We start from the raw sequence: 27,222 nt of genomic DNA on the forward strand, positions 1-27,222 counted from the left end.
AGGGATGGCTCAGTGGTTTGAGCATTGGCCTGCTAAGCCAGGGTTGTGAGTTCAATCCTTGAGGGGGCCATTTAGGGATCTGGGGCAAAAATCTGTCTGGGGATTGGTCCTGCTTTGAGCAGGGGGTTGGACTAGATGACCTCCTGAGGTCCCTGACAGTCTATAATTGTCTTGACATAAGGGCAGCTTTCAAGGTTTCCCAGTGGGCATTTTTCCTGTTCCTGGTCCATGTCACTGCTCCCAGTAATGTCAGTGGAATCAAAACCCAGTCACGGTGCTCAACAGACAGTTGCACCAGAGACTGGAACAGCCCAGCTGCCGCGTGTTGGTTCTTAGGAGGCCTGTGTGAGTGCCATCCCCAGTAGAGAGATGGTCACAACTGGTGCTGCCCTCTGGTGGCAGTGTTGGGACTGCTTGAGCATAGTCTGAGCCAGTGACGACAAACCTATTCCTATTGGATCTGGCTAGAAGCAGATCGGTGGAGCAGCGTGTGGGGAAAGGATTGTACCACTCCTGCCGCATGCTGTGCCCGTTGGGTGGGTTTCACTCGCCGGGACTGTGGCAGTGGCACTTTCCAGCCACCCCAGCTTCCCTTTATTAAAAATGGAAATACACAAAACCAAATCCTTCGTTACCGAGAACAGAAAACTACAAATGGACTAAAGCAGATAAGCCTTCCCCTCCCATCCCCCAGCTCAGACGGACACAGGCAGGAATGCCGGCGTGGGGATTCTAGCCCTCAGCCTTGGATATATATTGAAAGAATGCCTTTAAAAAACAGATGAAAGAGGCGAGATGCTATTTAGCCTGGGGGCTGACTTTCCTGCGACGAGCGCAGCGAGATACTACGCTGTGCCCTGCCATTCCACTGCGCTCAGTGTCGGTGGCAGGGGACCGGGTGGCTATACATCTGGTAGAAATGACAATAGAGCCACGGCCAGATTGGTTGATACAGTTTCCATACTGTAGTCCTTAACTGTACTCGTCCGGTCACAAGTGCGGGAACATCCTCTTTGCTATCTATTTTATGTAGCTGACCTCCCATCACCATCGGATTGGAGCCCCTCACAATTTGTAATCGATTTATCACCAGTACATCCCTGGGATTATCCCCATTGTACAGTCAGGGAACTGAGGCACAGAGAGGCAAAGGCCCAGATCCTCAAAAGTAATTAGGTTCCCAACTCCCATTGACTTTAGGCATCTAAATCCGTATAAGGATCGGGGCCTAAGTGACTGGCAGAGCAGTGAATCAAACTCAGAGCTCCAGCACCCTCACCAGTGGAGAGGAAGGATGCTCCAGTGGTTAGAGCCCTATTAGCTTAGGATGTGGGAGGCCTGGGTTCAAGTTCCTACTCCTCCACAAGTGCCATTGGGTAAGTCCCATAGTCTCTCTCTGTGCCTGAGTTCCCCATCTATGAAAGGAAGGTAATAGCCATGCTGCAAGGCGAAAGCAGCTAAGGATTGTGATACTCTGGTGACAGGGGCCTTATGCCTACCTGAGCTCAATAGACCATCTGGCCTCCCTTAGTGATGTGCCAAGAATGGGAGCTCCTCATGCCTTTTCCTACAGGACAGGGAATTTGTGGGATACTCCCCTCCCCCCCCATGCCACACACTATAGCTGACAGTATAAGGAAGGGCCCAGTGAGCCTCGCAGATCATGGTGGAGAGGTGCAGTGCTGCACATTATGGTCCCCTGTGGTCAGTTCTGAGATATCATTTCCCACTCCCCACTCCTGGGTGAATTTCCAAGAGTGTCTCACTAGCCCCCAGGCTACATTCCCATTCTCAAGGCCCCCAGTCCTAGCCCCAACCCTCCTAGCTGAGGAGATGCGATGAGACTCACTGGAGTAACTCCTTCTCCCTTCTCCTTAGTTAGGGCCTGTGCCTGAACCGCTGAACTCAGCGGCTGTTCTGGCACTGTCATCATTGGGAGCAGGATTGGACCCTTAAAGAGGGATTTTGCTGCTCTTTCCAATAGGTTCCCAAACTTTCCAGTGGGTCAGACTAGGGTTGGGCTTTTCCAAGGAGCCTAAAGGAAGTGGGTGTGCCAATCCTGGTGAACTGCAAAGTGCCTAACTCTCTTAGGCGCCTGGGAAAATATGTAGACCTGTTTACTTGTATCTGTGTTTGAAGCCGGGGTTGCTTCTTCCCATCCCAGCCAGTGGACATCATAATGCTTGTTTTGTGACATCACTATCATTTCCATAGCAACCACCTGCGATGTCATAAGGGCAGGATTATGATGTCACAGAAGGATCTTGCTGAAGGCGAAGCTGGGCAGGGAGGGGAGGAACAGAGGCTGGTCTCCCCCCACCCCAGCAAGCCTGGCCTTGCAGGGAGGATCCTTCTGGGGGGCTAGAGGGGCATGTAATTAGTCCCCAGCTTGGAGACGGGGGGTGGGAGACCCACACAGCTTGGGGTGCAGACTCTGCTCCAGGCCAGGGATTACCAAGAGCAGCCGCAGCGGGCTTCAGGCAAGTGGATCGCTGTAGTCCTCCCCCCACATCTGCCCCATGTCCCCCCAGAGGGACAGCAGAGAGCAGCTGCAGAGTGGCAGCGTGGCCTGGTCCCCACCCCGCCTCACCCAGTGGGAGCTCCAGGGCGATGTCCGGAGACAGGATTCAGCCCCCTCTCTAGTGGGGGAGTTCCCCTGTCCGGAGCTTGCCAATAGTGCACTGCCAGCCGAAGGAGAGTGCCCAGTAAAGCCCTGGAGGGTGACCAGAGAGCAAGTGTGAAAGAGCAGGCTGGGGGCTGGGTGGGGTAGGCTCCATATAGGACAAAGCCCCGAATATCGGGACTGTCCCTATAAAGTCAGGACACCTGGTCACCCCATGCTGGGCCAGGCGGGACTCGGCTCTTGTGGCCTGAGCCAAGGGAGAAAGTGAAAGACACCCGGCGCCCAGGGCGGGCCGGGCAGCGCTAGGACCTGGCGGCATCCGCCTGCCCAACGTGCTCTGCCCGCGGAGCGGCTCCCAGCCCGGGGGGAGCGGCTGTGAGCAGAGTCCCCGGCTCCTGCGCGCCGCGGGAGGGGGCAGCCGAGCCGCGCCGCGCCGCTTTGACAGACGCGGCCAGTTGCTGACACCCGATCCCCCGGGCCGGGAGCGCAGAGCCGCCCGGCTGCTTAAAGCGCCGCGGCTGCGGGAAGCGGCTCAGAGCAAGGCGCGCCCGGGGGGGGACCAGCCCAGACCCAGTCGGACCCGAAGGTAACCGGGGAGGGGGGCGAAGGTGGCCCGGGCAGGGGCGGCTGGCGGGGCGCTTTGCCCGCTGGGGGAAGCGGGGGAAAGTCCCGCTCGGGGGCGGCGGCCAGGGGACCCCCAGATCGTCCCGCACCTCGCGGGCCACCTGCCCCCGCGAAGGCCAGTGACCGCTGGGAGCAGCCCGGCGCGGGGGGAGCCCCGGACCTGCCGCTTCTGCCGGCTTCCCCGCTGCCGAGGAGCGCCCCGGTCTCCCCACGCTCGCCGGCCCGGCCGGGTCTGCGCGGACTCCCCGCTGCCCTCCCTCCGGGCGCGCTGAGCAGCCCCGCGCGGAGGCCGCTTCTCTGGCCGCGGATCCCTTTTGGGGGGGCTGCGGCGGGGCGGGGGGGGTCCCAACTTGCAAGGCAGAGGGCGGGTTTCTCGGCTGCCTGCTCCAGCGGGAACTTTCCGGGGGTTCCCCGCTGCTGGGGACCAGCTCGCTTCGCCTCTCGCTGAGACGTAAACAAGCCCCGGGGGTGGTTGTGTGTGTGTGTGTGTGTGAGAGAGAGAGATGCTGTGCAGCCTGGATATTAACGGGTAACGCAAACCTGCCGCTTGTCCCACGAGCAGAGCTGGCAAGCGGGTCCTGGAACCTCAGCCAGGCGCAGAAGCGCAGATTCGGGCCCCCGCTGTCTCCTGGCCCCCGCTGTCTCTGCCAGCTGCACAGCTTCGAGCTGCGAGAAGTGCAGAGAGGGGCAGTTCGGTTCCTTGCCGGACCCCTTGCCTGCTCTGCTCCAGCCATCTGCTGCAAACGCGCTTGCGTTGCTTTTCTCAAAACCTGGACTTTGATGTGTGTAGAGTTGGTTCTTGTAGAAGCCTCCATGCTGGAGCTGCTAAGCGGTGCACTATGTGATTTGGAGGCATAGACCTTGTCCTGTGTTAAAGCCAAGTGGTAGGATGTGTGAATGGACCTGACTGATTTGATGGGGTTTTGCACCCCCCAGCTTCACAGGGCACCCTCCCTTACTGCCATCCCACCCCACGCCTTCCTAGCCCAGGAGACTTCATCTGCCCTCCCGTCTTCCTCTGGCTGCACCTGGGGGATTGCAGCCGCAGCCACACCATCTTGCATTGGAGACAGGAGGTCCGCCTATTTGCACCCTGTCTGCAGCCAAGGAGATCACTTATGTGTTGTCCGAAGGATGTTAAAAAATACCCACGTAAAGTCCCCTTGAGTGTCTGACCCCCATCTGTCAGCAGGGACCAATCTGAACAAGAAGATCTCTCCAGCAGGTCCCTGGTTCCTGCAAAGGAAGGACTCGCCAGAACCCAGAAGTGGCTCCAATGGCTTTGTTGCCTAGAGCAGTGATATTCAGACCTCAGTGGCTCAGGAGCCAAATTTGCAATCAACGTTCCCCAAAAGAGCCATGGTCGTGTGTATATATTCTTGGTTATTCTGACCAAGTATTGTTATTTTATCAAGTACGGTTGGTTAATAACACAGTAAAAGCCTCCTGATTGGCTAATAACTGAGATTGGTTAATAATTAAATCACACGGCGTTTTAATATCATGTGCTGCAAACTAGAGCTGCAGGAGACACATTAAAGAGCCACTTGCAGCTGTTGAGCCTAGATCTTGGCGATACCCAGACAACGAAGATTTTCCCTGGGATATGTGGCACCCCAGTGCAGGGGTGGAGGCACTGGCAGGCTGGATCGAGGGGAGAAGTTCTCCTTGAGACACCTGTTGGTCTCGCGGGATTCCAGCTGTCCCCGTTGCTCATCATTTGGGATCATCCTCCAGGTCTGCCCCTCATTCAGAGCTGGCTCCATTGCCTGACGTGTTAAGCAGAAATCTGACTCCAGGCCCTTCTGAGATTGAGGCAGGAGCCCCCAGGCTGTGGCATTGGAACAGTTTGTGTTGTGCGGGTGCTGAGAGCCATTGAACCAAACTGTAAACCCTGCATCTGATGGAAACCACTTCAAGCCAGGGGCTGTGGCAGCACCCCCAGCACCCTAGTTCCAGCACCCGTGCCCCTGGGGGGAGTTTTATTCATACTTCCTGTTGTTTGCTTTTCTAAGATGTCGTTCTGGAAGTGAATGAGGTGCTGGATTGACTAACCCAGAGCTAGATGCCCTCTGTTCTGACGCGGAGTTGCAGCACAGGCAGGGGCGATGGGATTGCGCTGCAGTGTGCCTCACCTTCCCTTCGGGAGGCCTCCTCTAGGGAGGAGACAGCTTGGTCTCCCTGACTTGTTCAGCGTTGGCTTCTCTGCTGAATGGCAGTGGTGGTGGCTTTTGGATACAGACCCTGCTGTGCCCTGGACTACAGACAATCACCTCCTGTGACGCTGCAGGGATTTCCATCTGTTACCTTTTCCTCTCCCTCCACCTCTGCCACAGCTGACTTTTTGCCCCTTTATCTTTGCGGAAGTTTAATTTTCCTTGTTTAAAGTACGGCATCTGACCTCAGCAGGTGAGAGCCAATCAGGCTCCCCCTTCTTCCAGGGACTTTGGCTGGGACTCGCAGGGCTGCTCCCTGGCCACACAGCCGCTTTGCGAGTGGTTGCCCGTTTACATACGTATACAGATGAGATCGCCTGCTCTTTGGCCACACTCAGGGCTGAGAGGGACGTGCTGGCGATCTGCACCTGGAGGAGCCTAGCTGCCACCCATTGAAATACAGATGCTCTATCTGCTGCACTGACCAACCCGCCAGAGCCTCAAAGTTTGCTGCTTCCAAAGCTGTTGTGTTCTGTGTGGCAGTTTCCTGCAAGTTTAGATGGAGTGTGTGCAGCCCACCTTGGCACTGGGAAGGCCTCCTGGAACGCTTGTGGGTCAGGACAGCGGCAATAGGCACTGAGTTGCGGGGGAGGCACTGTTGGGCACTGGAGTTCAATGGGATTACTGTGGGGTATGTTGTGATAGCTGTCGATTTATTGGGTTAATCGGAAGTTTTAACTCACGTCTGCAGCAGGATGCATTCCCCAGCTTTCACCCACTTATTTGTTTTCCACCAACCCCTCCATATTTTGCAAAGGCAGCGACGTTTTCCTCCTGCTTCCCATCTCCTCTTGCCCACGTGCAAAAGGAAGCTAGACGCTCCCCCAAGTGTTCTAGTTGAGTTTGCTGACAGCCCCAGAGAGATGTTGCCAGACCACTATATTCCATTCCTTTTCCAAACAGAGCACCAGAGACACCTGTGGCATGTCCCACCAGAAAGCTGGGAACCTACCCAAAGTAGGGAAGTGGGGGTGAGGCTCCCCCAGACCAAGTTAGGGTTGGCATTTCCTTTGGGTCTGTAGTGCCCTAGGTTACATGGAGTTTTGACATCTGAGGGGGAGGAGGATTTGAGGCCAGAAAAGAGGCCGAAATTTAATACCCAAAGCAGAACTGGAAAATACAGATATTGATTTGGTTTGTGGGCAGAAAGTTTCACATAGCTGTAGTTAAGGCAAAAGGTCAGTTGTTTCCTGCCAGAAAACCTGCCTTCATTTCCTCCTTGTCAAACGCTCAAAACATTGGAGCGAAAGTTTCCCCCCATGGTTTTAGATGTGGCGTTGATGAACACGGTTTCTTTCCCTGAGTTTGGTGCCCAGTGGGAAGGTTTTCCACTCAGTTCTCTGGTACTTGTGTCACCCCCGAACTGCCCAGCCTGCTGGCTTGGGGGAAGCAAAGTGGTCCGACTTGCATATCTGTTGGAGACCTGAGCCTATCCACCACCGGATCGTCTTCCCCGCTGTGGGTTACAAGCTGTGTCATAAGATCACTCAGCCACATTAGGTAACATTCCTGGCATAATAAAGCCAGGCTGCACAAAGGGCAACTCACACCTGTACAGTCGTGTTGTTTCCGGAATGGAATCCAGGTGCTCCGCTTGTTTGGCATTGTCTGGGAAGTACCTTTACCACAGAGTTGGTATAAGCGTTGTCAGAACCTCAGGCAAATAATCCAGCCAGCCCCTGCTCTTCCTTCACCTCGCAGCACCCAAGATAATCCGCTGGGAGGAAAACAAGAGCAACTCTTCTTTGAGAGTGTGAGCATCTGGGTACGTTTGGATGGGACTACATTTCATTTCATGAGTTTGTCAGGAGGGTCTCTGGTCTGCTGCAGATGCTGGTCTCAGTAAGCAGCTTGGAGGTGTAAAGCCAAGTTTCAGAAACAGCTTTTGGTGCCATTACCGAGAGACTGAATTTATCTCGTTTCATTCTGGTGTCACATGGAAGAACTCTGCCCTGATTTGTTGTGTTGGTCAGAGATGGAGCTTCCTACTTGTCTCCGTATTCCCCACACTCCACTGGCTGGTAGAGGCACCTCCATTTGTGTGTGGATTGCCTGCAACACTGTGCTGTGAGGTGATGGGGTTCTCGGTGTGGAAAAAAGCTCTTCATTGGCAAGGGCTGGCTGCTGCTCCGTAGTAGTCTGTGTTTCCTTTACTGTCCCATATTAACAGTGCTGTATCTGGAGCTGGCTTCATTCCCTCTCTCCTTGGTTGTTTGGAATCAGATAGTTTGTTCAGTGCAGTGTCATTTCTTGAGCCCTCTTCCGCACCACAGGGCCTTTAGATGTCTTGGAGCAGAACTGTGGAGCTTTGGGACGTCAAAAGCACCCGATGGGGAGCAGGATATTGGTGGAAAACCGAAATCGAACCTTTTTGAAAATCACCTGCCAAATCTTGAGTCTGGGAGTTGATGTTTCCTCTTCCAGCCCATTAACACCATTGGCCTCATCTATTAAACTATTGGCAAAGGTCGTCCCAGTGCACGGGCTTTCCCTTGTGGAGGTAGAGTGCATCCTGCCACGTCGCTTCCTCTCTTCCCCAAATGTGCTCCATGCTGTTCTGGCTTAGAGGCTCTCCCATGAGCGCAGCTGAGCTCAGCATATGATACTTTGTGTCTGGGTTTGTTGTGGGACCTTAAAAAACATGGGGTCTTGAGACTTTTCCTTGCTATTTCCAAGGGACCCTTTGGCTCGGCAACCATAGCAGTAATAGGCACCAAAGCAGCAGAAATGGCTTGGCGTGGAATCCTGGCCCACCCACGTCAAACTCCCACTGACATGAGTGGGGCCGGGGTCTCCCCGTTGTTTGACACCGATATCTGCGTCACCGGGCAGTACGTCAGGGTTTGAGGCAGGGGTATGAGCACGGTCTCAGGAAGAGCTAGGTTCTTGTGTCATCAGTCACCTGAGGGTTTGCAAGTTCCACTTCCCTGTGCAAAACAGCCCTTTGCAACCGGACCCTGCCACTGCTAGGTAAGCTGAGCAGGGAGGAATTCTGTTTTCTCTTTGGCTGGGATGGGGAGGGTGACCAAAAAAGCCCTTCCTCAGCCTCGTAGGAACAGCCCATGTCCTTGCTGCAAAAAGGTCGACTCTGATGGGTCAGTAAAAAGCTGTTAAGCCCTGAGCTTTGGGGGCATTGCGGGAAGTCATGCCCGTGACATTTGGAAACCTAAGGAGCTGGTTAAGTGACAAGTGCCTGTATAACCCAGCAGCCCCCAGCAGCTCTGCTGCATTTCACGATCTGTCAGCATTCCCATCACAAACTCCCCTTTCTTGTGATTTCCAATCCAGCAGCCAGCTACACAGCAACCAGCCAGACCCTCTGGCGGCAGGCGGGGATTGCTGCTCGCAGCTGTGAGGAGACGAGACGTCCTAACCCATCCCCAGAAACCCTATTCCTGGGCCAGGAATGGATGTGGCCCTTTTGTCCCGCAGGTTAAATAACCAGAGTCCATGGCTGAGTCGGAGCTGGGGAGGGGGCAGGGGAGGCAGGTGAGCGGAAGGCCCCTGCTGGAGCTAGACTGGTGATGCTGGGGAGTGGCAGAATGAACGCATCCCGGAGTGCAGCCGTGGGCATGGAGGGAGGGGTGTGTGCCAAAGGGCCGAGTCCCGCAGTGCCACTTGCGATGCCAGGGGGAAGTGCGGCTGCAGCATGTGGGAGCTGGCGGGGTGGGTGCGGCTTTGCTTTTGCAGAGGAGTAATCGTAACAGCTAATAATAATTGTATTAGCTCTAATTCCCCTGTGTTGCCGGAGGGCTCACGCTGCTGTTCAGCCCTGCAATAAAAGCCACACACTAGCAATGATTCTTAGTTATAATAATTGAAGAAGAACATTTGAAATGAACTTTTGATGCAAAAGACCTAGAATAGCTGATAGAAAACCCAGCTGGCATCGCTGGCAACGTGGAGTGATAAATATAGGGACCAGAATGGCCATTTAGGAAAATATCCCCAGTCGGAGGAAAACAACGTAAAGTACCTTTGAAAAGTTGGGAAAGGACAAAGTGAGACTGAGCTGGTTGTGGGGAGGGGAGTTCCACAAAGCAGGGTCACCTGCCAACTTCCCATGCCCGGTGGCACCCTTCCTTAATGGAGGGTGTGTGAGCACCGATGCCCAACAGTCCCGGGCTTCAGGAGAAGCGCTCGGATGTAGCCAGACGCAGTGCCCTCATCAGCAGTAATACGCAGGGCTGAAACAGGGCTTTTCTTCTTCAGATCACATGACATGCACCCACCCGTTTGTCCTCATACACCCGGGAGGCAGGGAATTGCTGCTATTCTCCCTGTTTCACAGGGAGGGAAACTGAGACAGAGAAGATAGGGCAACGTTCTCAAGGCGTGGGTGCGGATTCTGGCCATGCCCATTTGGAGATGCCCTGGGCCAGCCTTTCATAAGAGCTGGACCCTCCTATCTGCAGTGGGTGTCGATGGGAGATGCGGGTGCTCTGCACCTTTGAAAACCAGGCCCTTGGGGGTCTACAGTCGGATGCTCCAAACTCAAGCCACCCAGAATCAGTGGCCGGTTTTCAAAATTCCTCTGTAAGTGACTTGTTCAAGGCCTCAGCTCTGGTGTAAGTCAGTGTAGTTGGCTTAGAGGGTCAGAGTTAGACCTCAGGAATTCCTGGCTCCCAGGCCTGTGCTGAGGCCATTAGAAAACATCTGTCTCTGCGTGTATGTACACTTGTTGTGCCCACACATCTTGGTGATGCTGTGTGTCGGCGTGTGAGCGAGACTGGCCTTTGCAGTGCTGCTGGTCTGAGCGGGAACTCACTGGCCAAGAGCAGATTCATCCTCAGAGCTAGAGAGCAAGCCCGAAAGGCCCCCCTGGTTGCTATTAAAAGGCAGTAGCAAGATCGAGAGACTCCAAAATGGCTCCGTTGAGAGCTGTGCTTCTCAGGCAGCCTTGGACAGAAAAGAACTTGGACGGGTTTGGAGTGGTTCAGCATGAAATTCACAAACATCTGGAGCCTGTGGCTTGTTTCTCAGCAGCTCCAGCATTCCACAGCCATATTCCTCCTTTCTCCCTCAGAAATAAACACCGAGAGGGCGACCTGGCCCCTCTCCAGCCAGTGTCAGCCTCGCTGGCTGGCTGAGGAAACGCTGCTTCCCTCCTCTGTGCTGTTGCCAAAGCAAAGCCAAGGCAAATGTTTGTTGCATTTTTTTTAAAAAAAGAGAAGATTTTGACCTCCAATGTCCCTGCTTGAGACAGACTCATCATTTCCAGGAGACAAGAACCATATGCTCTTTCTTTCTTTCTTTCTTTCTTTCTTTCTTTCTTTCTTTCTTTCTTTCTTTCTCTTTCTCCAGTCCCTCTCTCTGACATCCCACGAGAGCTTCTCTCCCTCTTCCTGAGCCCGCTGTACAGAAGCACGTTTAAGAAGCCCGCCCCAGGCAGGAGATACCATGGCTGAATCAATTCCACCTGACTTACACCCCACTGCAGCCCCCCCTCCCCGCCAGCCCCGTAGGAACAAACAGGCCGATCCTAGTCTGGTGCTGTCCGTTTGAGTCAGGGATGCATCCCTGATCCCAGCGCTGATGGATAGGAGCCCCGTGTTGGGGCAGTGGAGCTACCAAAAAAAGAGCTGGCTAAATCCTTTGTGGGACTGGGGGAAGGAATTTGCATCCTGTCAAACAGAAGTAGTTAAGCTGGAGAGATGGGTGGGGGGCAGCCGTGGCACAGCTGCAAAATGCATGATGGAGCTTGTCAGCATGGAAGTTTTGCTAAAGCCCCACAAAGCTCCCTACCTTTGGAGTTCACAGCTCCCCATAAATCTGCCTCCCGCTGCGAGAGGGAGAGAGAGAGGCCGTGCTTTCATGTGCTAAAATAACACGGCGAGGGCTTGCGTTCCTCCTCCTTTGTAGCTGCCAGAGAGGGGCCAAATGATTCAACCCTTCCCTTGGCAGGGAGAGCGTTTCCGAAGGAACAGAATCAGACGCATCCACTAATTAAGTAATAGCGGAAGGTGGGTGGTTGTGAGTTGTCTGGCAGCCAGCTTGCTTTGGGTTTTGCCCAGTGCAGATTCTGAAAAACCACAAGGGTTTAAAGAAATATCCAGAATAAAGAGGATCTGAGGAATGTTGCCTGGGTGCTAGTGGAGACAGGGACCCTGCTTAGGAGATGTACAATGCTGATATATGCAGGCCGCAGAGGGACGCCTGACCAAAGGCCTGGGAAAACTTGGTTGTACACTTTGTGGAGAGGGGAAATTCCCCCTGGATCTGTAGTGTAGGGAATCGGAGAGGTCTGATATGACAGGGAAAGCGGGAGTGCATTTCTCCCCCGTCCATATAGTAAGTTGTGTACTGTAAAGGGGCGCTGCGTGGGGTGTGTGTGTGTGTGCTTTGGACACAGGTTTGTGTGGGGTAGGGTGGGGGTGCAGGAGGATGTGCATTGCGGGTGTTTGCAGGACGTGAGGGTGTGTGGCGTGGGGAGGATGCACGTTGGAGAGGGGTGTCTGTAGGAGGTGTGAGTTTGTGTGCACGTGTTTATTCTGAGTTTCCATTAGCCACGGGAAGCTGACTGTCGTCTCTGTATAATAGCGTCTGAAGCAGTGGTTCTCGAACTTGTGTACTGGTGACCCTTTTCACATAGCAAGTGTGACCCCCCCCCACCTTATAAATTAAAAACACTTTTTTTATATATTTAACACCATTATAAATGCTGGCGGCAAGGTGGGTTTTAGGGGGGAGGCTGACAGCTCGCGACCCCCCATGTAAAAACCTCACGACCCTCTGAGGGGTCCTGGCCCCCAGTTTGAGAGCCCCTGGTCTAAAGGGAGGAGAGGCGGTGCGTTCTCGCTCGTATCGGAGCTAGTTGGAAAATTTCAACTGAAGCAAGATTTTACCGTCAACCACAATTTTCCAAAAATGTTCCTCAATTTCTTCCTGCTTTTCAGCTGGCTCTGGTGTGGACAGACAGGCGTGCCCGGGCCTGGTTTTCAGCCAGGGACCTCATGCCGTAACATCCGGATCCCTCACCCGGAGGCCATACTTGCACAAAGGCAGACAAGTGTCATTCCAGAGGCCCAAGTGCTGATCTGAAGGTCCACGTACAGGAGGTGAACCTATGTCCTCCACTTAGAAAACCGGCCTACGGGACGTCCCATGTACCATATGTAGATGTGGATTGAGACTGGGTCTCCTTGCTTGCTTTGTGAAGTGCTGAGCATGTTCAGAGCCATGTTGAGAGTGGATCCCGTTCTTTCCAGGTGTAACTCCACTGGAATCAGTGGAATTGCGCCAGGGATGAAGTTGGCCCATTGTGGCCGGGCTAAGGAGAAGACGACCTCACCTCTGTGGAAGAAGTGAGAGGGTCGTGGTAGCCCCTCACCCAGGGGCAGCGTTAGCTAGTGGAGGTAATGAATTCTGGCTCATGTCTGCCAACATCAGGCCATATTCTGTTTACTCAGAGGCAAGGCCAGAGGAGAGCAGCCACTCAGCGATGAGTGTGGGATGGACAAAGGGAGATTTTGGATTTCTCTGACACTTCCCGTCTCTCCCATTGCTAAGGACTGAAAGGGTTTCTGCTGTGTTCGCTGGGCCCTGCGCTGCCCTGGGCAGCCTATTCCTGCCTAGAGGGCAGACACAGCTCCCTGAGTTTCCCCGTCATTGTTCTGTTGAGAGAAAGAGAAGAGGCCGGGATTTCATCCCCCCATGCGTATAGATCTCAGGGCATCCACCAGAGCCGAGGCCGCCCGCATGGAGAGAGCCCTGCTGGCCGCTCGCTGCTGGCTCTGTGCAGCTCCGTGACTGCATGGCCCTTGCACTCAAAGAGCATCATGGTGGGGGAACCCTGCCCAGCTCCCCCAGGCTCCATCCACAGCAACCGGCAACCAGCAACTCTGCAGGCGCGACCGGGGAGATTGGCTGGGGCCCCTCACCCTGAATTGCCTCCCATTTTGAGGCCCAGGATCCCCTTGATAGCGTACTGGGGGGAGGACGTGTCCCGTTCATCGCCGTCCCTGGCCCTGCTCCAGCTCCCCCTGCCATGGGTCCCTGCTACGAAGAATAATCGGGAAGGAATAGCAGGGGGACTGTGGCAGAGTTGGTGGGACAGGAGGGAGAGGGGGAGAGTGTGTGTGTGTGTGTGTGTGTGTGTGTGTGTGTGTGTGTGTGCGCGTGCAGTGGGTGCGTCCCCAAACAAATGTGCACTATATTCTAGAGCAGTGGATCGTTCAGATAGATGCTGTACACATAAAAGCACGTGTGTGCAGACACACACATGAGAGTGCACACACGTGCACCCCGATTGCTTTTAGATGCATGCTGTCCGTTGGCAGCTATAGAGGGTCCTCTATATCTCGATGCCCGGGCAGTGAATCTTCCCCTAGTGAGTTCCTGTTTGCCATGACGTGACGAGGGCTCTGGGGACGATCCTCCTGCCAGAGCCAGACAGTTTTTGCTAAGGTCTGACTGACACCAGAGATGAACACGCAGAAGTGCAAACAGACACACACACACACACTCCAGCCTTGGGGGCGTCACCTCTTCCTTTGGTTTAGTTTGCGTTGCTATCGGGGCGGAGGGGTGAGTCCACCCTTCCTCCTGCTGCATTACACCTCCCCATCTGTGGAGGGCCCACATCGTTGCTGGGCCAAAGTCACTGCTGGAGTAAACCTGAGGCACCCCTATGGTGGGTGCTGAATAAATACTCCCAGCAATAATACTAAGGACTGGAGGAGCCCTGCCAACCTCGCAGGAGCCGAGCGGGTCTGGGTGGATGGGACTGCCCCAGCCCCAGTCTCTCTACAGCGCGAGCGTGCATTGCTGAGGCCGGGTCTCTGCTGCAGTAGGCATCTGCCAGCATAGCCCTTCTGCCTGTCTGGCCTTCTCTGCTGGGTCCGGCCTTGGGGCGACCGCTCAGCTGCAGATTCAGGCGGTCCTGCTCCCTGCTGTCCCCATGCCAATGGCAGCAATATACGGTCTCGTGCCGCCCACCCACACGGGACATGAAGAATATCGTGGTTGTGCCCCACACCCACCTGCTCAGTCACCAATCAGGGGTCTCCTTCCCTTGGGCTCTGACTGATTCTCAGGTACCATGCGGCAGGCTCCCTGGGGCCATGCTCCGGCTGCTCCCTGGATCTGTTCCCCTGCCCAGAGCTCTCAGCCCACTGTGTCCCTTCGGCTTCCCAGGCGACCTTGCTGCAGGATTTCCTTCCAGCCCTCTGCCCAGCTCCTGTTGCTCATCCCGCTCCCGTTGGAGGCTTCTGGGGCAGGGCTGGCTTTCACAGCACTGCAGTTGGTTTGTGGAGTGGGAATTCACACGTCCCCCATGGGGCTTCACTCCTCCCTGTGTTAAATGCTTCCTCCCGGCCAGAGGCTGCGTGTGCTTGGGCATGGGAGACCCAGGCTTGGGCTCATGCCCAGTGACCACCTTGGAGGACCCCATGGTGTTTTGCAAAGAGGAGCACACTCATTCACCCCGACTCGTCCCAGCTACGGACTGCCACCTCCCGCCCCACCCAGCTGCACACACTGCGAGATGAGAACTGGGAGAATTCTGCGCTCATGGAATCGCTGACCTCACAGGAACAGGCTACAATGGCTTTGGAAAGCAGCCACGCAGGGAGTCAGACAGACATCCTGAGGCAGGGAGTTCCCCAGACAGCGCCCTGCCCTGTCCTGAATGTGGTGTTGCAGAACAAGGAGAAGTTGGCAGAACTAATTTGCCTTAATAGGATATAAGCCAAAGATGGATGACTAAAGGCTTTACACTGTGTGTTCACCGGCAGGCTGGTAAGCAGTAACAGACCCCGGGATCAGGGACCCATGGCGCTGGGTGCAGTACACACAGAGAGGAGGCGTATCTGATTCCTTACTCATGGAATAGTACCTTATGCCTCGAGGAGTCCCACTGATTTCAGTCTCCTGGGCTGCTCATGGAGCCCTGAATTAAGACAAGATGCAGCAGGGGTTAGAACAAAAAATAGGACGGACCAAGGCAGGAGGGCTGAGCACTAGGCGTGTGTGTTAACCGAGGCAGAGCCCAGCGCACTGCCATCGTTTCGAGGCTTTGTTTATTTCAGAGAGACGGTATATAAATAATACAGGAATAAGCTCAATCTCTCTCGCGTGCCGCTCCCAGCGGGGAGGTGTCAGCCGTTGCCGTGCCCCTCGCTTGGCTTCGCTGCGCCGGGACTGCTCAGCTCAGCAGGGGGTTGAACAACTCCTGCTAGGAAATGAGGCCTCAGCCGGCCTGTCTGAGTCAGGGGAGTCTCCACAAGCCAGTTCACGCTGCGTCGAGGGGCAGGTTTCGGGGGGCGGGAAAGGAAATTCTCAGTTCAGAGCAGAGTTCCCCACCGGAGCGCTCTGTCTTCTTACCTTGAGCTCACTGAAAGGGTTGGATTAGTAATGCAGCCCTTCCTTCGCTGGTAGGCCTACGGTCTGAACCACGGCTTAAAATAGCCTGGAAGGGTCCCAACCAGCACAAACGGCAAGGAAATGAAAAACACATTAAACGACTGGGAATTAACTTCAGACATGATCAGAGAAGCTGGACTCAGTGTCAGCAACAGCCCAGAGCATCCCTGCCGGCATCACACACACCCTCTCCCTCGCTTATACTTCTACATGCACATACACTCTCTCTGTCTCTCCCTCCTTTACACGCGGAACTCCCTTATACTCTTGCACACATGTGCGTGTACACACACACACACACACATTCTCTATAGGTCAAAATCTGCTCATCTATGATAGTAAGTTGCTGCTGACTTATGGGTAGATTGTCCCTAGGCCCGATCAGCGTCGCCGTGAATGAAAGGGGAGCGAGGGTTCCCCTTACTCCCTGCTGGCCCAAGGAACAGCTGCTTCCCGTGTGGCTCTGGCTGCAGAGGGGAGAGCAGGGCTGCTCAGCTAACACTCTCCAATTTGGGCCCGTGGGCAGAGAGAGGGCAGGGGGTGGGCGGAGCCTTGACTCCCCCAACCCCCATTTGCTGGTCTCCATAGCTAGCTGGGTGCCCCGTGCGGGGGTAGGGTGTCGCCGAAAGGGGTGAAGTAACATAGGGCAGGGTTGTGTCACACACCACCCCTTCCTCAGGGCTGAGCCAGAAGGCTCAGTCTAGCCCCTATGACACAGGCTCTCACTCATCCAGGGGGCACAGATTGGAAGGGGAGAGCCCATGGAAATCCCCTTATTTCCCCCCCTCCCCCCATGCGGAGCCCCCTGCATCACCAGCTTTTACACTCAGTTTCAGACCCCTCCCTTTAGTTATAATGGGGCAGCGTGGCCACCTGCCTGGGGGCTATGGCGGGCTCGGGGCGCGGCTTAGGGCTGATAACCAAGCACGGGCACTAGGCTACCAAGCACAAGCCCGGAGTAGCCCAGCTGTGTGGCTTAAGTAGCAGAGCACGGGCTTTGGCACTGACAGTTGCCCGTTATGTGCACCCCCTAAAGCATGGCCAGACCCCTGTCCCTTGGGGCTGCTGGTCTCTTGCAAAGGATGAGAGAGGGGGAGATTTTTAGCCCTTTGCTTGTGAGATTTCTGAGCTGCCCCAAAGTACTAGCCCTGCTCTCTCTGAGCCTGAAGCACTCAAGTGTGCTCTGAGCTTTAAACACGTAGCATCGACTTAACCACGTGCACAAGTGCTTTCCTGAACTGGGGGTGCTGGGTTGGTAACAGCATGCAATGCATGCGCCCACTCCCTCCTTTAGCCAGCACTGCTGGGCGGTTACCATGGATCCCTCAGAATAACCTCTGAGGAGAGATCAGAGCTCGTCCTGTGGCTTTTGGGAGTTGTGGAGCTTTGGTTCAAGGCCGCGTTTGTCAACCTTCATCTGCCTCCAGATCAAAGAGAGATGCCCATGGGGCTCCCGGCAGGGACTGGCTCGTGGCTCTATCCTGACACGCTTATGGTGAACCCCTCTGTTTCATGTGACACACTGTGTCGCTCCTGAAATCACTCCAGTGTGAGCGGAAACGCTCCTTTCCCTGCTGGAGGCAGACGCTGAGGCCTGGGAATAAACCACCAGTGCTTGAGCAGAGCTCAGCAAGGGGGGTGCGGCACTCTCCGGTGAGTGGTAACTGGATGCCTCCCCAAACAGGGGTCTTGCAATGCTGAATGAGTGCTGGCTGCTGTTATAATATCTAGGGAGACTGGAGACTTGGGAGCCGGTGAGTGGGGGTACACCTGCCTTTCACCTTTGGAGATCTCCGCTGCAATCCTGAGGTAGGCCACAAATCAGAATTGCCTAGCCCCTCATTCACGGCGCTCCAGGCACAGCGTAGAATCCCAGTCCAGCCCTGCTATTATTATTGTGGAACATTTGTATTGCGGTAGCTCGAGACCCCACTGTGCCAGGTGCTGTACAAACGTATAGGAGAGGATGGCCCTAGCCCCGAAGAGCTTGCTGCCCATTCGGCATGGTGGCCCAGGACTGGAACTGCAGGTGGTGTTGTACTGTTGGTAGGATTACCTTGTGTTGGCAGAGCTTGGGGTGGGGGCAGGGCTACCAGGAGAGGCAGGACTGAGGTGCACTGGCAGAGGGATGACCAAGGAGAGGTGAACAGGTGCAAACAGCACCAACAAAGCCAACAGCCATTGAACGTGCAACATCACTCCAGCCCCTCTTGTCCTTTGTGCTGCCCAAGCTCTGCCGTTTGCTCCCTGGGTGCGTCCGGGAGATCCATGAGGTCCAGGGAGCTGCCAGGCTGCGAGGGGAGAGAGAGAGTCTCCTTGTGTTCTCAGTAGTGCTGCCCCATGCCAGGTCCCACAGCCTGTAGGGAGTTCCCTTCCCCTGCCCTCAGCTGGAGCTTGGTGGCCACCCGTGGTTGCAAGGGGGCTAATGAAAGGGGACACATTGGTGGGGACCCAGCCTCGGTCTGCAGGACTGACTTCCCTCTGGATGTTACAGCAATGATCTGTAATTTCCCGAGAATACAGGAATGGCCTGGCTGGGGCAGAGCCCTGTCTGATGGCCTCTAGCAGTGGGTAGTGATGGGAGGAAGGCAATTGTTAGGATTGGGAAGATTCCTGCACCCTGCAGGCGATCGGCTTCTTACCCACGGAAACAGGAGAGGTGCCTGCCCTGCTCACCCTGGCGGGCAGTCTGATCGATTCTCCTCTGCTCCAGCCTGCCCCACCCAAATAGGCCCATTCCTGCCACTCCTCCTTCAGCATCCCTCGCCGGGCGATGAGGGAGTGGTGTCTTTTCTGAGACCAGCACCCCTCTGCTGCTGAATTTCTCAGATTGATGTGGGTAGGGAGGCAGGGTGGAACCTGTGACCGTTCCCTGTGCTGGAAGCCTCGGATACCAAGCGAAAAAAAAACCCAGCTGTTGGGATGGCCCATCCCTTAGTCATCTGGATTGGAGTTTGTGGCCGCTGGTGCCACTCCAGCTGGCTACCCTTGATGGGGAGAGGGAGCGGGAGCAGAACCAGCACAGGGGAGTGGAGCCCAGCTGTCAGCTGGCATTAGCACTGCCTCTCAGACACCCACTGACCCTGGTTTCCAGGCAGGGGGTGGTTACCAGGCAAGCTGATATCAGAGACAGGTTCTCAGCTCCTCCTCCTGCTGCTGTCTGGGAGTTGCCTCCTGCAGGGAGCTAGGAGGGTTCCAGGTTCACCGGGCCAGGCCCACATGGGTGCCATGCATGCCCTAGCAAGGCAGGAACTTGTGCCCACATGCATGTAAGCGCTGGTCACGTTGGCACTGTTCCCTCGCATGGCTGAGATGGGCCCAAAGCAGCCCCGAGATCAAACGCCCTCAAGCTTCGGAGAAGGGTAGCTCCTGCTCTGAACTTCATGGGCTGGGCCCGTCTGTCTTTTTCAAACCCCGGGGTGGTGGTAGGTGCCTTCGGAAGCAGCCACATCCCCTCCTGGCCCTCCTCCCCATTCCTCCTTCCACCCCCTTCCCTCCATCAGTCTCTTTTTTCCCTCCCTCTGTTTACATTCCGCTGTCTCTCCTCTTGCCATCCACCCGGCCCATTCTGCGCTAGACGCCCCTGACGCTGCTGCCCCGTCCCCTCGGATTCCCCCCTGTAAGGAGGGAGGAGGCAGGAGCTCCACCTGTGATGAGAGAAGCCAGTGGCTACACAAAGGTTGACTCAGCTTCTTTTCTGAGCCTTTGGGATCCGTGCTGGGATCGGAACAGTATGAGCTGCTGCCATGATCATGTGATTGCGTACAGTTGCAGCAGTTCCTCGCATGGTTTCCCTGACAAGGATGGTAGTCGGTAGCATATTTTGGCTGAAGAAATTCCCTCTCCATGGGAACTGTACTAGGACCTTGCTAGCAATAGCTGGGTATAGCCCTAATTGTGGCCAGCCCATGACTTTGATCCCAGTGTGGGATGGGACTCTGAGTTGGGAACAGTCTTTGGCCAGCCAGATGCTCTGCGGCGTCCAGCCCGCTATCCAGATTAGGAATGTCATCCATTCCGCTGTAAACTTTTTATGACTGGGCTTTGTTTCTGATGTTTCCTCTAATCAGCTGGGTTAAATCGTGGGAGATTCAGAACACTCCTTCCTAGGAAATTGCTCACCCAGAGAAAATGCATTCCATGTCATTCCACATCCTTTTGGGCTTCGCTAACAGCTTTTGTTCTGACCCATCTCCAGCCTTTTGTCCAACATTTGAAGAGCCCAGAGGCCCATGAATGGATTTTCGGTGGGTTAAGAGTCACGCACTTGGCATGTCTTCAGCACTTCCATGGAATGCTAAGTGGGTGCTATTCTAGGAAGCCGGTGGGTTAATTAGATTGAACCACTGCTTGAGGCTGCATCTGACGGGCCAAAACATACACAGCTTTCCTGTCGGATGCTGCCATCTTGTGTTGCCTTGAAACCAAACCAAATGTTGCATCAACAGGGATCGTCAGCGGCCCTAGGGGTTACCCACGGGTGATGCTGTGACATTTCCAGCTAAAGTAGGGTTTATTTTCCGAACTTTATACCTGCCGCATGCATTGTGGTTAGCCGACGCTTGGACAGTCTGTGGGATAGTTCAGAGCCGGCCAACTTCCTGCTCTGAGCAAGTTTGTGCAGGGTGGTTGAAACCAAATGAACTGCAACCTGAAACCTTTTGAAGTCTTTCAATAAATTCCTTTCCAATACAGTCACTGCAACCATAAAGAAAAGCTCGACACACACACTAGAAAGAAGACCGGGACCCAACCGCCCAGTGGTCGTCTTTGTTGTTTGTTTTTCAGAATCGTTGTTCTGTTGCAAGGAGCGAAGGAATTGGGACTTTTCTGTCTTCTCAAAGGCAATGCATGGCTTAGAGGGCAGCGAGGTGTGCGCCGGGTGCTCCCCCGAGCAGGTTCATGTGAACAAGAGCTCGCTTCTTTCTACATACAGGCGTGGAAAGTCACGGGAGCTGCCAGACTGCTGCAGCCAGGGGTAGACTTACCATAACACGATCAGACAGCTTCCGTTCCAATTCCTGTCTGCTTGTTTTGATTACATTAAACCCACCCACTGTGGATGTCTGGTGGCCAGCTCCACTGCAATGTATAACCAATGCAGTTACCCCCTCCCCTTCCCACATCACTCGGATGCTAGCCCCCAGCAAAGCACTGGCACGGGGTCGAGAGCAGGGATGGGTGAGAAGGTGCCTGGTGCCTCAACTGAAGTTTTCCAGGGTTGGCAAAACTTCGGAGAATCTTATATAAACTGATTCCCCACCCAACTCAGGCGCTTCCTGCTTTTAGCTGGGGCCAGAAGTGGAATTGTAACGGCACGAGAGCGGCTGTTCTTGCAGGATCCAGTGGAGCCAGGGAGTGCTGGAAAGCATCCAAGAAATCCGGCCGGGTTAAACTGCCAGTCCCGTCTCTAAGCCAGTGGGGTGCCGAGAAGCATCCAGGCTTCTTGTGCTGTCCTGGACCAAACCTCTAGAGCTTCTCCTGCATGTTAATCTCTGGGGACAGAGGCTTGCGTTGATTTCTCATCTCTAGAGTATGGGTAGCGCCCGTCACCCGGCACAGGCTGCCTCCTGTTGCAACGTTGAGGCAAAGTCCTAGTTTAAGCGAGGGGAGGCGGTGATGCTGGGGAACAAGTTCACGCACAGCAAGAAATGACCCCAGGTTTGAAAGGGCTGCACAGCCATGGAGTCTGGCTGTTGCCGGGTGAACCTCTCAGACAGCAGGGTGCCATCTTGGGATCTCTCAACTCAATGGGACTTGAGGGTATTCAGCATCTCCGGCTGTTGCCAGACAAGGCCCTTAGGGTGTGTCTACACTGCAATAGACTCCCCAGGGCTGGCCTGTACCAGCTGACTTGAGCTTGCAGGGCTCAGGCTAAGGGGCTGTTTAATTGTGGTGTAGAGGGTTCGGGTTGGGCTGCAAGACTTCCCACCTCGCAGGGTCCTCGAGCCTGAGTCATCAAGTCTCAGGAGCTCTTTCCAGGCCTGTGCTCCTAAGACATTCCAGGGCTTGTTCCTCTCTGTGAAAGGAATGGCCCTACAGACCCTCCTGAAGCAGCCACCTGCCCCTTGGTTCAGATCCTGGAAGATGCTGCGTAGCCCAGACCAGTGGTGAAGTGCAGCAATAGGGAAATCTCCTGTCACTGCCACTTCCCATGCGGTGGAGAAGACAAGCCATACCGGCCCCGGCCCCACGCTCCGTCTCCCCGCAGAGCCTGCTGCGCTGGACTGTTGGCTGTCAGTATAATCTCTATCCCTGAACGTTACTGCAGATCAGAGTAATCTCACAGCACAGCCTTGCCTTGCAAGGATGGCTCCAACCTGCATTCTGTTCAAAATCCCATTTCTCATCATGTTCGGAAACCTTGTCTTTGAGGGGGTTGCAGGGCAGGGGATGGAGTGGGAGGCATCATGCCAGTAGGTTCCATTATACTAGGTGGATCACAGGCTGGCAGGGGCTGGATGCACCTCACCCCATTGGGTGCACCCCCTGCTCTGCAGCTACCCTGCTTGCAAATGTAGGAGCATTATGGACAGGATCTAGACAGATCTATCCCATGCTCCCCAGCTGGAAATACAGTCATTGCAACATGGGGTAGTCAGACGGGGAGAGAATGAGGATCTCTGATGCTCCGGGATAGAGTCTCAATATCCCGCCCCTCCCCAAGAGATACTTCTTGAGTTGCAGTGCAAGGGATTTAACTTTCCGTACTATAATGGAAAGTCTTGCAACACCCCCCCTTTCAGTCCCCTATCCCACGGCTATCCAAGGATGCAATCTGCAGCTGTCAGTCACCCGAGGGGCCACCTCGATCTCCCTTTTTTGGAAGACTATTTCTCCTAAATTCCATCATCTGCACCACAGCCCTTTGTTTATTGTCCCTGCAGCATGTGTCCCGTTAACCTCCACACGTACCTACAGAGGAGCATGTTTGGTCAACTTCCCCCTGCCGCCCTCTTGTTCCTAAACTACAAGGCAGGCGGGATTTTGTCACTGATTTGCTCAGAGCCTCTTGCTTTGATGTGTGTTGAGTTCTTGCCGGCTGCACCGCTGCTTTATGGTTTTGTTGGCATCTGCACTGGGCTTTAGCGCACTCATTTTTAGAGACTCATAGCAGTAGGGAAAGTGATTCGAATGCAGGATTCGTCCTGTCCAACGTGAGCAGAGAGGAGATGTGTGTTTGTGTGTGTGTGTGTGTGAAGTATAAGTAATAAGCACAGATAAATGGAGTTTTGCATTCTTCAGGCTACTTGGTCCCTCCTTGTTCATACTCTCCTCTCTTTGTTTTCTCCTTCCAGATCTTTCCAGGAGTGCCAGTCTCTCTGAGAAGGAGCTGAAAGAGGCCAAAGCCAGGAGCCAGAAAATCGCAGCCCAGCTAACAAACCCGCCCAGCTCAAACTCCAAAGGTGTGCTGCTCTTCAACAGGCGCAAGCAGAGGGTGAATGAGTTCACGTTGGCAAGCACCAGAAAAAGTGGCGAGGAAGCAGCCACAAGAGGCAGCCCGAAAGCTCTTCAGCAGAGCATCCCAAACCATGGGAAATTGCTGCATTTGAGACAGACTTTAGAAGGCAGCAAAGAACTGAAAGAATTACTCTGCGCAGAAGACCCTGGACTGCAGATCCTTAAAGGCAACATGGAAGAATATGAGGAAAACACCTGCCTAGAGAAAACACAGTCCCCGCCAAAGAGTGAAGTCAAAAGTGAGGAGATCCTTCTCCAAACAATCCCAGTGCCATCCCTCAAGGAGTCTCCTAGTGGAAACATAGAGCAGGTCCCTCTAACTATCTACTTAAAGGAGAACATAAAGGTAGCATCAACCAATGGAGTGCACGAACCTAGCGTCAATGAGCATGAACATGCACCAGTGATTGACAGCGAGAACAACATGCCAGTTCTCATCAAGGAGCAGATGGCCCCAGTTATCGACAAGGAGCAGAATGGAGAAGTTATCAACAAAGAGCAGAATGTGCCCGTGATCGACAAAGAGGCGGCTGTTCCGGTTACCGACAAAGAGGCGGCTGTTCTGGTTACTGACAAAGAGGTGGCTGCTCTGGTTACCAGCAAAGAGTGCAATGGCGGACCCAATAAACAATATTACGAAGTTCATCTCACTTTGGCTAAACCCATGCCGGTGAAGAACAGAACAGCAAGACCATTTGGGACTCAATCATCAGCTACAACAAGCCAACCAACAGAGAAAAGTCCAGGGGTAGAACTTCCTCCACCCCCAACCTATGCAGAGACCTTGTTCAGCCCCCCTCCAGTAACTAGGGTCAGGTCGCCTCCTGCATATTCAGCCTTGTATCCTAGTGCAGAACAGAAGCCTCTCATTCTGCAAGGGCCTCACCATAGAGAAAGCAGATCAACACCCTTGCATAAAACAGGAATACTAGAGGAGTCCATGGCCCGAAGAACAACTAAAAAATCCATGTTCACCTTTGTTGAAAAGCCAAAGGTGGCTCCAAACCCAGATCTTTTGAACTTAGTGCAGAATGCAGATGTAAGGAGGAAGCAGAAGGAGCAAGGAGAACCAGTCCAAGAGGAAGAACCATTTGCCCTTGGGGCAGAAGCTTCCAACTTTCTGCATCAGAATGCACTGAAAGGTGGGCTTCACCTGGATTCTGCAGACAATGCCCCAGAGTGGTCTTCCTGCCTGAAGTCCCCAAGCATACAGCCTAAGCCTCAAATGAAACCCAATCAAAACCTAACCGAAGCAAAAGGAAAAGGAGCTGAACTGTTTGCCAGAAGGCAGTCAAGGATGGAGAAGTATGTTATTGAGTCCCCAGCACACCCTGGCTTGGCCAGGTCACCTTCTCCCACCATGTCTCTGCCTCCATCCTGGAAGTATGCTTCCAATATTCATGTAACACCCATGGTCTTCAAACACCCCCCCAAGAGCCCAGCCAGGTCATCAAAAACTCCCCCAGCATCTTTGTACAACAGCAATGTCACGGAGAGTGAGATTTCCCGACAGGAGCTGGAAATCTCAAAGCAGCAGCCGTACCAGCTCCAATCATCTTTGTTCATCCTGTCTCCAGCTAAAGAACCGGTGAGGTCTTTGCCAAGAGGGGCACCACCACCCCAACCTGCGTTTCCTGACTCTCATTCTCACACGAGACATACCTCGTGCCCAACGTCTCCCTTGACACCTTCCCCTGTTTTTCATTCTCCTGCTCTCTCAAGTTCAAGCAGGCCAACATATGTTCCTCTTTCTCCATCCTCTGGGACTGTGCTTATTGCTCAAGACATCAGAACAAGTGCCCCACCAGAAGCTCCCTTTGCATCCCCTTCCAGAATTTTGTCACCAAGAGCCAAAGGAGTCTTCCAAGCTCCGAGACCGTCTTATTCCACCAGGAATGCAGGGATTGAACCCCAGGTGTGGAAACCTTCTTTTTACTTCAAGTAATGGGGTTAAATGGGTGTTTTAGGGGTTCCTCAACTGGCCACGATCATATCTAACTGGTGATTGATGCGCAAAAAGCCAAACAAACCCAAACTAACCAGCCAATAGCTTGGAGGTTTTGAATGCAAAGAACGTGCCCTTCTGTAGCCAGCCCTCCTCTGCCAGCTGTTGGCTCATTATGGTCCTGAGGATGTTGAACTGAGCAAGAGGAGCAGAGTCTGGGCTCTTTCTGATGCAGGGCCTGGCCAGGGGAGGTTGGAGTGCGGTGTAGCCTAAAGCCTACAGAGAGAGCCAGCCCAGCCGAGTATGTGTAATGAGAGCTGGACAGTTTTGCAGACTGGGTTCTGGAGGGAGAGAGAAGCAGCGAATGCATGTCGTGCAACCTCTGAGTTTAATAAGAACCCAAGTGTGCAGACCTTAGAAGATCATTACTAGAACCTTCACCGAAACAGCAGGAACTCTGGTGCCTTTTCTTTTCCTTGTCTGGCAACACTATGGAGCATCAACCCTCTGGCTCAGCCTTCTTCTCACCTTCTGAATTTCCACCTCCGCTTTGCAAAGCCTTTTGTGTGTCCTCTCTGCAACTTCACGGGCCATTCAGCTGCAGCCTCTCCTCTCCACTGACTCTGTCATGCGCACCTTACCAAAGGGCTTCCCAGTGGGGGGCGGGGGCATTTCCATCCAGCATCCGTTTCTGTCTCCTTTCTTCTGTTCCTTATGTTTCTCCTGTTTTCTTCTGTTCTTTGCCTTAGTTTAACAGCATCACTCGAGGCCCCCCACCCCACCCCAGAGCACAGGGAGAGCTGCTGCAGCACTGGGATGACAGGAGAACCTTGCTAGTCTCTGCCTGGCCTTTAGTTCCCTTCCCAGGAAAGAATTAGCATCAGATCTATTGGGTGTACGAGAAAGGGGGCTTCACCCACTTCGTACTCCCTTGGGACTCTGCAGGGTCAATGGTATTAGCCTCTGCAATAGGGGCAGAGGAGGGGGGGCATTGGTCCTGGAGCCCCTCTGCACTAGCCAGCTGGGGTGTGTAGGGGAGTGCGCAGTGCTTTCTTGTTAAAGGTGGCACAGCAGCTGTGAGGGGCCTGCCGCAGGGATAGCTTAGTGCCACATAGCACATCACAGCTGATGCTGCTGGGTGGGTTTTTCCATGCTATTAAAGCTTTGGGCCAGATGGTCATCTCAGGTGTCAGGGGAAGTCAGCGGAGTTGGGAGCAGAACCTAACCCCTGTAGGACAGACACTCATGCACTAGCAAGTATTATCACACTGACTCGCACTCCTCAGATCAGCAAACCAAGTGCATTTTGGGCTGCGTTAGCCCTCTGTTCTGGAGTAGCCTGTGCGTTTACACACCGGGTCTCGTATTCATCCTCAGCGAGTCTCCCAGGCATCAGTGCAGCTTAACGAGACTCCAGGAACAGGGTTCAAATGGATGTCACTGGCTTTCCTCAGCTGGCCAGGAGCATGGTTAACTAGGGATCGAAACCTGACATTGCAGTGTATTTGCTTAAGCCAAAATGTTCCAACCATAGTGGATTTAGGTGCTGACAGGTAGGCAACTAAATCCATATTGAGGCACCTAAATCAAGGTGGTCTGATTTGCAGAGGTGCTGAGCCCCCCCAGGTCCCAGTGCAGTAAATGGGAGATGGTGGGGCTGAGTAGAAGTGGTTAGAAAATGGAAGGGGGATTTGGGGAAATTTTCAGGGAAAGTTGGAAAAAAACAGTTTTTCTCTGTTTTCTGCTGAAAGAAGACACTGATGGGGAAGAATTTCATTGATTCGAAACCCCAATTTTCCACTGAAAACCAGTTTGGCCAGCTAATTTCTGACCAGCCCAAGTTCTGAAAATCAGGTCTCTTTTATTCCTTAGATTCAGTTGCTTAAATATCAGGTTTAATGTAGGGATTCAGGTTTGCAAATGTCCGAAGCACTCTCCACTCACATTGGAATGCGACACTGTGCAGTTTGCAGGATATTGCGTCATATACT

General features: G+C 54.1%; 1 protein-coding gene across 3 annotated transcripts in view; it reads left to right on the top strand.

The window, feature by feature from the left end:
- SYNPO (synaptopodin) overlaps positions 1 to 27,222 on the top strand; it is a 59,310-nt gene that overhangs the window by 20,459 nt on the left and 11,629 nt on the right. The window contains exons 1-2 of one of the 3 annotated variants that reach the window (XM_045026883.1): positions 5,278 to 6,094; positions 23,124 to 25,201. In XM_045026883.1, the coding sequence (XP_044882818.1) occupies positions 6,079 to 6,094; positions 23,124 to 25,201 (2,094 nt within the window). In that variant the 5' untranslated portion in view covers positions 5,278 to 6,078. Of the gene's footprint in view, positions 1 to 5,277; positions 6,095 to 15,024; positions 15,202 to 23,123; positions 25,202 to 27,222 lie in introns of those variants that run through there. The other 2 variants (XM_045026882.1, XM_045026881.1) reach the window with 2 other exon arrangements.

The sequence above is a fragment of the Mauremys mutica genome, chromosome 8 (genome assembly GCF_020497125.1).
Source record: "Mauremys mutica isolate MM-2020 ecotype Southern chromosome 8, ASM2049712v1, whole genome shotgun sequence".
Lineage (NCBI taxonomy): Eukaryota > Metazoa > Chordata > Testudines > Geoemydidae > Mauremys > Mauremys mutica.